Consider the following 13,919-nt stretch of genomic DNA (forward strand, 5'->3'; position numbering starts at 1 on the left):
ACACCTGCTACAGTTCATAAATCAACTGTTTCATACAGATTTAAATGGTCTGCATGTGCATTTGACCTGAATTGGAAGCTGTCAATTCTATAAGAAGTTGTAAATTCAATGCTGAACTCGAATTTGTTCCAACCATCTTCCAAATGTTACATAAGTCCTCTAAAATCTCTTACTCCTGGGATTGCAATGGCATGAAAATTCTCCTAAAGCTGTTTTTCCCCTAAACCATTAATAATCAATGAAAATTCACACCTGTATTTAAAAAAAATGCAACTCCTCCCTCCCTTCTCCAGTGATGCCACTACATAAAAAATGAACCGGATGTCTTCTCCCATGTTGTAGGAATACCTGGATAACAAGGTTACAAAATGAAATGACTGAAAACATTTCCATTTATAGGATGTAGCGTGTATTTTGGTTTTACTGATTATTTGTTCCTACATGCAGTATGCTAAAAACCTTTCCCACATCGATAACAAGTTCAGAACTTACTTGGTTTTTTGAATCCAGACGCAGTAGTCTGTAATGAAGAGATCATTAAGGAGGTAGGCAGGGTCGCTCTCCCTAAAAATCTTGTGAATGTCCAGCAGACACTTCAGAACCGCAGCTCTTCCTGGAAATAGATTTTTATTTCTGTAATTCACTAGAAATCATAATGACTAATTTTTATCTTCTTCCCACCTTTGAGACTTTAATAACAGCTATCTACAACCATCTTGTAACTTTAAGTTGATTCACCGTCTCAGAATTGCAGTCAGATGACTGCCCCTCGGCTCCCACATCTCTGTGGATGCAGAGCCTCTGACTTCAGCAAGAAAATCTCTGCAAGACTAAAGCCTCGAGGCACAGTCATGCGTGTAATTCTCAACAGCTCAAGAAGCCCCCTCCCCCTGCCTTTCCTTTCTTCTCACTGTATAGCTCTATACCACATCAAAAAAACACTCAAGCTGGAAAGTAACTCACAAATAACAAAAAGGTTATGCCCCATCATCATTCCCCTGCTGAAAAAAAAACATAAAGCCTATTTCTCTGTATGCCTACACAAACACCTGCATTGGGAAAAACTAAGGTTGGAAACACACAGCCCAGAGCAGGATCAGGCACCCAGAAGCCACAGCAATTGTGTAAGCCCATGTAAGCGATACCATTGCCTAACAGCTAACAATTGCTTTAAATTAAGCAGAACTTTTCCTACTGCTCTTAGTTACAGAGTAACTTGGCAAAGGGAGCCTCCAGAAAGAAAAAAATCACTTCAGGCTCAAGAAAATGCCATTTGACGTACAGTTGATAAATGCAGAAAAAGATAAAGCCTTCAACATTTCCTCATTCCACAACCAGAAATCCTTCTGTAGTCGGCTTGTTTCTGTTCATATGCAACTATTTCTTATTAGTAACTTCTCTTCTTCATGTAAATTCCAATTAACTAAAATCTCCTCCTTTAGTTTTCTGATGGAAGTTGCTAAGGGGTTAAATGCTGGAACACTAAACAACAAAAAAAATATTTTCACTGCTTAATGGGGGAAAAAACATTCAAATGAAAACAGCCACTACTGCAAATGGAATCTAATAACCCTCTCCCAAGAGACCGGCTCCTCCTAGGCTATGAAACCTGAACATGGATGAAATTACATTTTACAGAATTACAAAAAAGGAAAAACGATCAGAACTCCCCCTGCTGTTTGAGCACAAAATTTTTGTTTGTTGGTTGTTGTGGAGTAATTCCATGCTGAAAAATACATAGACAGAGAAAAAAAGTGAAAAGATGGGGAAGACTGCAGCATGAAAAAAGAACACGGAGAGCACAAAGCAATGGCAAACAAAAAATGTACATCAAAAGTACTATTTTGGAAAAGAAGCAACTGAAGAAAAGTCAGGGAAGAATGCAGAAGAAATTACAATCCCAAGTATAAGTGATGAACTTTCAGATTCCATCACCATCAATGCCTGTCAAACCAAACCTGTCAAACCAAACTATTTTGACTACAAAGAAGTATACTCTTTCAAAAAGAAATTATACATGGAATTAAAATTTTGCTCAACTTTTTGGTTCTAGCTGTCAAGCTGCCAGCCTGAACCATTTACAACATCCACTACATTTACTCAACTGCCAAGTACCTATGTAAATTAGTGACTCGAACTCTAATTCTCAACAAAGAAGTAGTCCTTCTTCATTAATTACAATTTTAGTTTACAGTAGCTTAACATCTCTGTCCTCACAGAGGCTGCAGTTCTAGCCAGCCTTAATCCCTGCTCAGCATGGACATTCGGGAACCCCAGAGCTGTGCCTGTGTTAGCAGAGGCATCTCCTCTTTCAGCCCACGGCTGCACAGTGAACAGCTGCACGCATGGGTGAACCCCGGCATCTCCTGTACAAAGGTGACTTCAGTGAAGCCCACTACCTACCTTACCTCTGCCTTGGAACAACACTTTCAAATCCTGTACATATTTAAAACATGCTATACATTCTTGTAATAAAAATATGATTTTGTATACCAGTACGGGACACTCCATTTGTGAAACATGACCAGAAGATTACACTATAGTTACAAAATTGACTTTGAGTAAGTATGCAGATAAAGCATTCCAGAGACAGGGCACTACAGTCTGTCTTCACGGTCTGGGGTGTTTTTCTGACTCTTCTGACAATTTGCTATTACAACTAACATACTGACTCTGTAACCTCATGGTTTCCCCCCCCCCCCCCCCCACTGGAAAGGGAATATATAACTTTATATTTAATTTACAGATTGTGGAAATGATCTCTACTAAGTCACATTGCACATACCAAGATAGAATGGGAAAAAAGACAGCTGCTTTTTTTGGCAGCTCAACCCTTCTTTGCTAAGATACACCGACATTAATGTAGATTAAATTTTCATCGTGTTGCCTCTCACAATCATACATCTCTTCTGTTACGAGAATAAAAAAATAAATTTGTGTATGAGTGACACACGAGTGGGAATGCTAGAAGGTGAAGACAGGTTGGGAACAGCACGGGTGAAAACGTGGCTCTTGAGGACTCTGTGACACTGCCATCAGCAACTCCATCCCAGTCCTGACATTCCAGGGGAGACCGATTTAAAGAAAGTCAGCAGAAAGTTATATCAAGTGCAGTTCAGTTACATTGGAGACAGGCATTCCCTCTGCTTGACTGCAGCAGCCCTTACGAACAGCCACCCTCCTCCTCCTCAGGCAGCCGAAGTCCTGCAGGGGGTGGCCGAGCAGTGACAGAAGCACAACATCTCCCTGCCTTTGGGAACTCGGAGCAAGTGCCTGGTACCGCTGTTGATCAACAACAGCGATAAAATAGCTGAAGGAATACAAACATGTGGTATCAGATGTGGTAACAAAGATAGGAAAAGATGAAAGTGTCAGCAACATACGCATGACGATCTTCAGCTGAGGAGACAGAACACTAAAACAAAATGAAAGCAAATGGAAAAGAAAAACAGCTCTTCAATGGATTTGCCTGGGTTCACACGTTCACACGGAGATTTTATGTATGCACATGCATGCAATACATCAAACAGGGAATCCTACACAGGAGGAACACAGAGCACAGCAAACAAACTTCTGCTTTCACAATATGCATCTTAGACATGGGGTCCCCGGTAAGTAAGTCCTTATAAGAACTCCTTACCACAGGAATCAAAAATAAGCACTGAAGAATAAACACTAATTAAGCCTTTAAGTAGGGTATCCCATAACACACAGATGATTCTTAGCCAATTCTTGTGAAATCCCACACCTTTAGGTTCTGTCTTTGGATACGCCTACTTCAGTCTCCAGCAGGCATCTGGCCCTAACTTTCAGGCTGCAGCTCAGTACCCAGCACCATTCCTGCTTACGCTGCCTTCAGTACCCTGCCGCACTCCTGCACCTCCCGCTTTTGCACAGCTCTTTGTGATGTGCCAGTGGCAGCGTTTGTGAAACCATACAGTGAGCTGGAACACGGAACTGCTGAAGCCAAAAGATGAACAGGTACGGGAATTTTTTGGCAGTTATGTCAGTCCCACTCACAGAAACGTTGCCTGTCAAAGCAAACCTAAAACGTGCTAGTTTTAAAAGTCTCACTTCTTTTCTAGCCCTAAAATTCTCATTTTTTAAAATTCACCGTACATTGTAGTTAAGAAAGCCATGGAACAGAACACGAAGACGTATCAAGCACAACCAATTTCATTTTCTTCCCATACCATGAAGAGGCAAGCACTGAAGTTCAAGGGTGAGGAAGGAAAATAATCTATTTAGAAAAAAAAAGAACTAAATGTTTACAGTCAGGAACAAGAAACTTCAATAATCTCAGGAAAACGTGAATGACCTGCGTAAAGTTACAGTTCTGCATTATATTGATCAATAAATATACCACTTTTTAAGTACAGATACTATTTCTGACTGTTTAAAAACCCACTAGTTTTATTTAAAACTACACATAAAAAGACTCCGACTTCTGTAATGGAAAGTCAAGTATTTCTCATTCTAAGCTATTAAAATTAAAGATGTAGAACCTAAAAGCGTATGACAATACAACCGGTAATACCCTCTATCTTTAGCCTAAGGATCAGTGTTAGAGGTAAAGGAGCACAACATCAACTTGAAATTGGATATATTGTAAAAATGAGATCTCAAGCCTAAGTACTAACCCACTGTTTTTCTGAGACAAAGGTGGTTTCCTTTCCTGACGTTTAAAAATCATCCCACTGCTGTTGGGCACACGATGAGGACAGTTGCAGCCTCAGAGGAAGAACAGAGAGGCTGAGCACCCAGGGCCGAAGTTCCCGAAGTCAGAGCACCCGGCTGCAGATCACTGGGTTCTGCTGGAGTTCATTGCTACAACAGCTGGCAAGGGGCAGCCCACAGCTTGAGTCGTACATAGTTTCAGAAATCCAGTTCTTCCCACAGATGACTTTTGAAATTGATATAATTCAACCCCAGCTATTCGCCACTTGATATCAAAACTACTGTTTTTACGCAATCATGAAACTCTACTGGTTTTAATACTGAATGTTTAGAAGTAAATTCATCCTTTTATTTTACATTATTTTGCCTATAGCCTATATTTTTCCATACGTGCAAGAAGGAATATTCACCTGAAGAAACAAACCAAACTTCGCTGTCTCATTAAGCAGAGAGAAGAATGCCATTCTGAAAAACAAGCAAAGGACTCTTCCCGACCTCTGAATGAAAATCTCCTGGCAATAACTTACCCTGCAGCCAACAGCGATAATTATTTCACCCTAAATCTATGAGCGTTAACTTCTGTGTGAAAGAGGCGAAGCATATTTCACGTCACAGAGGATAAATAAGTCCCCTATTTTTAGCTTACAGATGATGGCTTCCAAATCAGCATTAGGCAACGGTAGCACAATGGCAGTAAATACTGACAGAACCAGCTCGTGCCACGTACTTACTACAAGTCTCCTGAAAAGGGGCTCCATATATTTCCATAAATGCAGAATACAGATTTTGCTGGAAATAGCACTGTAGCTAGTACGTGCCGCTATTTCATTCTTTTTTTTAATTATCCAAAGAACAATACAGCACATATCCTAGACAACACTGAAGTTTGAACAGTATTGCTGAAGTATTTTATGTATTATTGCTAACTAAAACAGAATGAGAAAATCTGCTAAAGACCTTAATATTAATCAGCTTAATGCATTTTGTCTTATAACACTTTGTTGGGAAGTCATAATTCAAATTAAGAAGCGTTTCAACGACATGCAAAGTCCTTAATACCTTAAAAATGAAGTACCCTGTATTTTGGAAGTGATACATCAAGATAGCACCAACATTTAAAAAATAAAGTCAAATAGCTTGACATATAACTGTTCAATTCCATCAGAATTCTTTACTATTATTGAATAAATTCTTTTACTGTGCTCATTTCTTTAGAATATGAGAACTTTTTAAAAGCTGAATATTTCCTTAATTATTTTGTTAATAGTGGAAAAATTGTACAGAAAAGCTTTCAAATAGAAATGACTTTCCTAACATCTGTCTATTAAGTTGCTTCCATTTTACACTTGGACTATTCCTGTCCTGGTACACAAAATTTCAAATCTGCAGCTAAGATTTTGAGCACATTATTAATAAATACATGTATGAACACACCTGAGCCAAATCGCATCCAAAATGTCCTGATTTTATTATCAAATACATTATATATCCCATCTTCTGTTACCAGCACCCTGAAAAGAAAACTTAAGGACGTGGTCAACTCAACCCAGTACTTCCTTGGAGTTAAACACTTGTCCTCTTGCATAGCAAGAAATAGTTTTGTGGTCCTGTTTAACTGCATTCATCACCTGTTAGCTGACAGTCATTTTTACCTGCAGTCATCACACCTGCATTGCAACACAGTGCTGAATCAGGTTGGTGATGATGCATCCCGTGCACTAAACAAGAAGGGTAACAGAGCATTTAATGCTGTCTTCAATTGTTATGCTTTGCACGTTGCATAGTTTGCCCAGTATTCTGTAAAAACAAATCCCTCAAAAGCATGGCTTGACTTCCAGTGAAATCTGAAGGCAAAAACATTCTCATTAAACAAAGAGGTCTCAGCAGTACAAGCATTATCTGCAAACCCATTTCTTCTGACGCTTTTTCCTCCCCCCCACTGACTGCAGACAGGTATTATAGCCATTTTTTTTTTTTTTTATCTTTCCCAATACTTTGGTAGTTGGCTATTTAAAAAACATAGCACTTTTCACTCTAAACACACACGATAATAGGAAAGTAATAGGAAAGACTAATTTGATGCACAAAACCCAGACTTTTCACAAGAGCCAGTAATAATCACTACGACTCTTACCACCACGCTGCTAACTTGCTAACATCCCTCCCAACAGCCTTACAGCCACATGAAGAAAATCACATATTTGTGTTGGCCTCCCGGGCAGCACCCGGAGATAATCACTGCTCCCGCTCAAGATATCGCCCTCCTCTCTGCTGTTAACAACTCTGGCTGAAACGGGCACAAATCCCTTTTTGTGAGGCTCGCACGTGCCTTTCCAGTGCCACTGAGGCAGCCAGAGCTCCCATCCTGAACCCTTGTTAGGATGCACATCCACGATCTATTCTTCTTTTGGTTACTGATGGGTACACAACTGTGGCTGTGCACAGCTGCACAAGTGAAGCTGGAATAACCACAGCTTTGAAAGTTTGTCCTTTGGCAAGGAGAGCAGGAATTTAATGTTACATTAAAATTCCTTTCTGTCAAAATCCTAACAGGATTGACAAGGGTTAAATTTAAAGAACTGATCTTCCAAACAATATATCCTATTAAGGAAGCTGTTCAGATTCATCACTGCAAAACTGTGATCAGCAGAACATGAACTGAACAGGTGAAACAACTGAAGAGGATGCTTTAAAAACTTCCTTTAAATAGAGACAAATCATGGAAGTTATCAGAAATCCTTCTAGTCTTTTTCAACAGGACTTCAGTCAGGCAATTGAACACAAAGAACAACAAGACAACACAACTCCTGCTACATTTGTAGCAATAAGTGACTCTGCTTTGAAATATATCAGAAATAAAAACATAAGAAACCTTTAGAATAGGGTCTAAAACAATTATAGTATCTAACCTACCATAAAAAAGCTTTATTAATGTTATTTACTAACAGAAAAAAAAAACTTTAAAAACAGAAAAATACAGTATAAAGAAAAATACTTTAGAATTCGACATCATGTTAATAATTACAGTAATTTTCTCTGAAGACCTTTTCCCTAAAGCTTTACAAATCACAGTTGGGCTACACTGATTTATTAAGATACTAGCTCTGATCAAAGCTTTTTCTGAGGATGAGATATTCATAACACTTGTGTGGATTCTCTGGTGTGAATAATGTAGCTGAATTTCCCCCCCAACTGCATGCATTATCTGCTGCCTAATTAATGAGGTGCTTCACAGGCTCTTTCCTGGCAAGTACACTAATTGCGTTCCCTTCACTCCCCAGTCCCCTTTTCACAAAGCCAGCAGATGTCCAGGAATGTGGCTATCTATCAAGTTCAGGTGAAACTGGCCAAAAGATTAGGAAGTACTTTTTATTGTTGTTTTTTTGTTGTTGTTTTGTTTTGTCTGTGTGGATTTTTTTTTTTTTAACAGACATACAAACAATGTGGCTGAATGCTTACCTAGTTGTAGTATCATGACTGTATCATTCAAGGCACGTGTCACCAAGTCGAAATGTCTGTGCAGTGGATAGCACAGCACTCTTCTTCCAAAACATACCAGAACATCATGAATGTCATAGAAACACTGCATATATCAATGAAAAATCTGAATTAGTCTGTGTACTTTTCAATACTAAGAACTACTATTTCTTTTTATATATATAAGGAAAAGTAGCATAGATAAAAAGTAGTTTATGTATTATGCATCTAAAATCTGTACTTTGATAGACATGAAAATCAACATGTTAAATAGAAACAAGACTGTGCAGCTAGTTTGCAGAGCAGAATAACAGAAGTCCTATACATTTCAGTGGTTTTGAATTTAAAAAAAGTAGGGAACATTAGAATAAAACGTCTAACTTGAGACTTTGTCATTCTTTAGATTAAAGCAATAAATTCCATCTGCCCCACATTATTATATATATTAAAGGGAAGCTATAAAAAGCCTTTTAAGATTTTTTTTTCTTTTAAGAAAAATTAAAAACACATGATATTAACAAAATACATGTGTACATGTAAGAACTCTAAAAATGATACACGACGCTGCCTTTCATGAAAATTATAGATATTTGAGACAAGGATAAATATATCTGCCTAGGGAAAGCAGTTCATTGTCCTCCTTTATGAGTGAGGAAGACCTCTAATTTACGCAGACCAGAGGCATTAATGAGTTATTACATACTCTCTTACAAGAGCGATTTCTTTTCCAGCTTTCACTTTTCAAAAGACAAAATATTCCATTTATGAATTCAAATAAAAATACCAATTTCACCTTCAATACACAATTTATTAAAATTAATAAAAGTGCTTTGCTGACAGCGAGCACTTTTTTGTATTACATGACCACCTCAACTCGTTTTTCATTTTAATGACTGCTGATAAGCATTTTAATCATATTTTGTTATTTGAGTCTAAGGTGTGTACACATGACAATCAGTTCAAAAACGGCAGTCAGTTCAAACAACCCATAGCTGAGGCAATTTTGTTTACAGACTGATGAAAACACCCGCCTCTACATGGTTTGTATAACAGATATAGTTATTAACAGCTTGGTGCCAAGAGACTGAATTTCCTGGGTGTGAAGTATACTGTTGGCGCAGGCTGCGCCAAGAACTGCTACGTTATAGGATGAGCACATGCAGAAAACTCCTTCGCTGTGTTAGGATATGAATCTGAAAACATTTGGGAGTTGAGGCAATCACTATTTTAGCTGCACTCCATGACTAGCTACCACAGGATACCCAGCCGGACACAAAGGAAGACTGACCAACCTGGAAAATCAGTTGTGAACAGAACAAGTTCTTGTTACCCAATACATCTCTCACCACTACTAGAAGTGGTCATAGGACTGAAGCCAAATAGCCTGTCAGATATCTCATTTTTGATCCCGCAAACTGAGACGTGGCTCAGTAATTTCAGTAACGAGGGAGGGCCAGACCTTTCTAGCCCGCTGCCATCATGAGCAGTAAACGTCCGCAGGCCAGGTTACGTCCCTTCCACTCCCAGCTGTGTGACAACTTAATTACAGAGGCCTGTGAGCTTTCAGTAAACAATATGAAAGCACACTATAGAAAAAAAAGTTTGTTCCCTCTAGTCTATGCTGATTTCAAAGGGCTAGCAAATCCCCACAAGTAATGGGACAACAGTGCTGAAAAGAAAGGACTGAGTAAAGCAATATATGTCAACTGGCTAACTTTGCAAGAAATCTGAAATAAAAGCATTCAGATAAGCAGCTTTTTTGTATTGCCTGAGCTCAACTCTTCCACAACAGTCCAGAGCAAGGCCGAGCACCAAGAAACAGACCAGAGGTCATGCTCGAGCCTCTTGGGGCTACTACTAACTGGGATCCCAGAGGTCGCAATCAATTTCTTCTAATATTTATCAACAAGTGGATATACAGTTATTTGAGCTTCAATACCGAACAAGTAAGCTTTCCTCAAATGCAACGTACAATGCCAAGAACAAATAATACTGCAAATATGTAATGCAAAGGAAAAGTTTGAACTCACCTCCAGCCAGCACAATGTTGCACTCAGTTTCCTGACATTCCAAGATGATTCAACCTGATTTTAAGTGGAGACCATAAAACAAATATCATCTAATTCAACATTCAAGACTGCTGGCAAACTATTTAAGATAACATTCCTGCAGCAATTTAAGAACCTTTGTGAACATGAAGGAGTAATTACATTATATGCATTGAAATGGTCACAGGACAGCATTAAAAGTTTTATTGCAATGCAGATGTTAAAATATCTGAAATGGTTTCTGTATCGGGAACATCTAGCCCATGCACAAAGCCTTTAAAATACAACACCAATCACAAAGAAAATTATTTTTTGTGGAATTCTGTCCCTTTTCAGCAAGCAACAGGGACATCAATCTGCACAGTGCATAAATACAGATCAAGCTAAAAGGCCTTGTTTCATGAAAACAGCTCAAGACTTCTGGCTTTCAGAGGGTGTCCTAAAGCCAGCAGTACACACAAAATGTCATTATTCTTAAGATGCGGCAGATTCGTAATATTTTTGTGGTAGCATGGTCTAGGGGGATGATTATGGCTAAAAGCCAGGAAGCCTTCAACTATAACCCTGACTTTTGTAAAGATTTGTGTGGCCTGAATGTCTTAGTCTTCCTATTAAAGAGAAACAAGACAGAATGTGTTTTCTGCATATACCAACATATAACTATTGCAAAGCTCAATGAAGATTTGTGCATGTGTTCCTCACACATATGCATCTTTGTGCAACATTAACAAACGATACAGGAGCCCTGCGATTACTCTGTTCAATAGGCAGGTCTGCACAGTTCTGCCTGCAATTCTAAAATCCATGCTTCACAATTCAGTCTGATTAGAACAGAATGGTTTTGATTATATGTTGCAGTATTTTGATTAAAAGCATACAGAAAACATCTCCTTGGTTAGTATCAGCAGAGATGTTAACATTTTTATCTGGAAAGCAGGTCCATTTTAAAAAGACAAGTTTTCCAAAGAACTGCACAGAATCCATACTAAACTTCTGTTATTTTCTTCCTTCTTTATACCCTACAAAAAGCCTAGGATACAAAACACAAAATAAAGCTGGCTGCTGTTCTGTGCAAGAGACAGAAACACCAGAATACTGAAAATGGAAACCGCCTTCCTACTTCCCCCCAGCATTTGAATACTGGAGAAAAAAAAAAAAACTTTGTTGTTGTTTTGTTTTTAAATGTGTATTGATTTTAAGATTTTAAATGCCTAATGACAGTTTCCAGAGTGCCTCAAACATTTTTCATACCCACTGCAAAAGCTTAAAAATAAAAATGAATCAGTCTAAAAAAATTCATTTTTGTTAAAGGCATGTACTGATTGCCTATATAAAACACTGAATTCATAGTCTCAGTCCTACAGACTTAATGATTTTCCATGCTTTTTCAGAATCCAAATCAGCATAGATATCTATTATGAAACTGTCAAAAAAATCTGAAGAACCATCTATATAGGAATGCTTTCATGAAATCCACGTTTACATAAACAAGACACATCACAAATCAGAACCAAAGGGAAGTATCTGTAATCTCCCACATCTCCTTCCACTTCGCTCCCATAGCTAAAATTCTGCTCCCGAAGAAGTATTTAGAAATTGCAATAATCCCTAAATGCATCCCAACAGCTCAATCTAGAGATGGAATGTCTTTCATTGTAACTTAGTCAATTATGTGTTTTTAAACACTTGGAACTAAGTTCACTTTGAAAGTTAAGTTTTCCAAACAACAAAACAGGGTCTGGCAACAGGTTACTAAGACGTATTACACTTCCTTTTTTCTTTTTTTTTTTTTTTTTTTTTTTTTAATTACTTACATTTTGGTCTCCTTCGTTGATACAGATGTCATAGCAATATGCCAGAAGGATATCAATTAAACTCAGATACACGTGATGACGGCTTCTTTTATCCAGAAGATAGGATTTATTTGTGAACCTTCTCAGCTGCTCTCTCTCTTCTTCAGTGAAGACAACTACATAAAGTAAAAGGATAATTGATTATGAATTTAAAGCTGACACTTTGATTTAACGGGTGGTAACACTATTTCGACAGTATCTTTAAAAAGAAGCATTACTACTTACAAGTCACTCATCACTCAAGAAAAAGCCTAAATCATTCTTTACTATGTATTAAATTCTGATATACTCTTTGCAAAGTGAAGTTCCAGCCCTGGAAAGGATTGCATGTGTACACCGGCAATTTTGAAGCCCTCAGAAAGCACCAAGGATTTCCGTGGATGCGTTGGTAACTCGCATAGCAGTAAATGCATAATCGGGACCTCGAGAAATTTTAATTTACTAAGTCCGTGTTGTATGGGATAAGAAGAACACAAGAAAACAAGTGTTTTTTCTTATTTTAGGAAAGTGTAAGAACTAAATAAATAGGGAAGAAAGAAAGGGAAGATACAATTTTGTATTTCTAAACGTCAAATTTTGACTCAGGACCTAGATATAGGATTTAGGAGCATCATTTACACTGTCTGATAATATCCTCCTGGTGTTTAAGAAAGATCAAAGAAACATGAAATCCTATGCCACTGATGGCAGTATGAAAGCTACAGTTCCTTCCAAAGAGCTATGGTTTCCACTGCCAGTGACCATTGCATTTTGCTCACCTTCAGCGTACCTCAGTTAGTTAAGAACAGCTGTACTGAGCCAAGGCAGTGAACCACCTCACCCAGCACCTTCTCTTTGGGACACACAAAGAGGAAGGCACCACCACAGCAGTCATGCTGCGATAATGCATCAAAATATTTCTCTAGGGATCTGTGGTGCAGGCATGGATAGCTGAAATAGCATACTGAATGGCAAACTTCCTGAAGAGTACTTCAGGCACTTCAGAAAGGATGTCAAAATTACCTTGAAATAACAGCACAGATTAAGGAGATAACTGACTAAAAGCCATCTCTGCACAAACTCAAAGTACACCGAGAAGTCATTTAGTAAAATTAAAACAGCTAGAAGCCTGAGCTAAGAGATTTTCATCCAGGCAGCATGGAGTGCAGGCGTTCCGTGTCAACAGGCTCTGATTTACTGAGTCGGATGGATGCGGCAGACACATTTTGGTCACACCACAAGAGAAAGTTACAGACACAAAGCGACTTGACAGGAGAAAGCTGTGTTACCAGCTGATGCTCTGTTGCATTGCAGAAGCCCCACTCCGCTGTTTTTGCAAGTACCAGCAAAACTGGAACCAGCCCGAGTTTAAAGATGCCCTTCATTTAGGGAGATTTCTGAGAAGATAGGTACAAGCCTAATGCAGCGCTCTAGTTACACCTTCATAACAAGCCCCAAGTGCAAGGGTTGATACATGGTGTTCCACTTAGTTTATTGAATTTGATTTATTCTAGGAAAGGAGAAAAAACAACACCTTACAATATTAAAACCTCTCTTCAATTATTCTTTTACCACCTCTGAGTCACCGTGTTCTGCCATACTTAGCTGGGGGCAGAGAGAGGCTGCAAGCAAAACATTCAAACGCCGAAACAAAAAGCAATTATTGGTCAACACACCAGGATGAGGGGGTGATACTGACTAGTAGGTTCAGCACCCTGATAAAACACCTGGAGTCCCTGGTAGCCAGGCACCAGTCAGGAGGGGAAAGGTCAGCTTCTGCAGCTCTCCAAGGCAGATCCTCAAATATTAGTGAGCTGCCATCTTCCACCAGCTTCATTAGCACTAACAACTTGACCTGATAACCCAGAAATTCCCACCTCGACTC

The 13,919-nt window shown here is 38.7% G+C and overlaps 1 protein-coding gene across 3 annotated transcripts in view; it reads right to left on the reverse strand.

Moving 5' to 3' along the window:
* The window catches only part of SHQ1 (SHQ1, H/ACA ribonucleoprotein assembly factor), a 48,442-nt gene that overhangs the window by 21,809 nt on the left and 12,714 nt on the right, over positions 1–13,919 (reverse strand). For all 3 annotated transcript variants that reach the window (XM_040569282.1, XM_040569283.1, XM_040569284.1), the window contains exons 9-12: positions 12,017–12,171; positions 10,185–10,238; positions 8,137–8,260; positions 493–613 (exon numbers count right to left, since the gene is read on the reverse strand). In XM_040569282.1, the coding sequence (XP_040425216.1) occupies positions 493–613; positions 8,137–8,260; positions 10,185–10,238; positions 12,017–12,171 (454 nt within the window). The remainder of the gene's footprint in view (positions 1–492; positions 614–8,136; positions 8,261–10,184; positions 10,239–12,016; positions 12,172–13,919) is intronic.

This window comes from Cygnus olor, chromosome 10 (genome assembly GCF_009769625.2).
Source record: "Cygnus olor isolate bCygOlo1 chromosome 10, bCygOlo1.pri.v2, whole genome shotgun sequence".
Classification (NCBI taxonomy): domain Eukaryota; kingdom Metazoa; phylum Chordata; class Aves; order Anseriformes; family Anatidae; genus Cygnus; species Cygnus olor.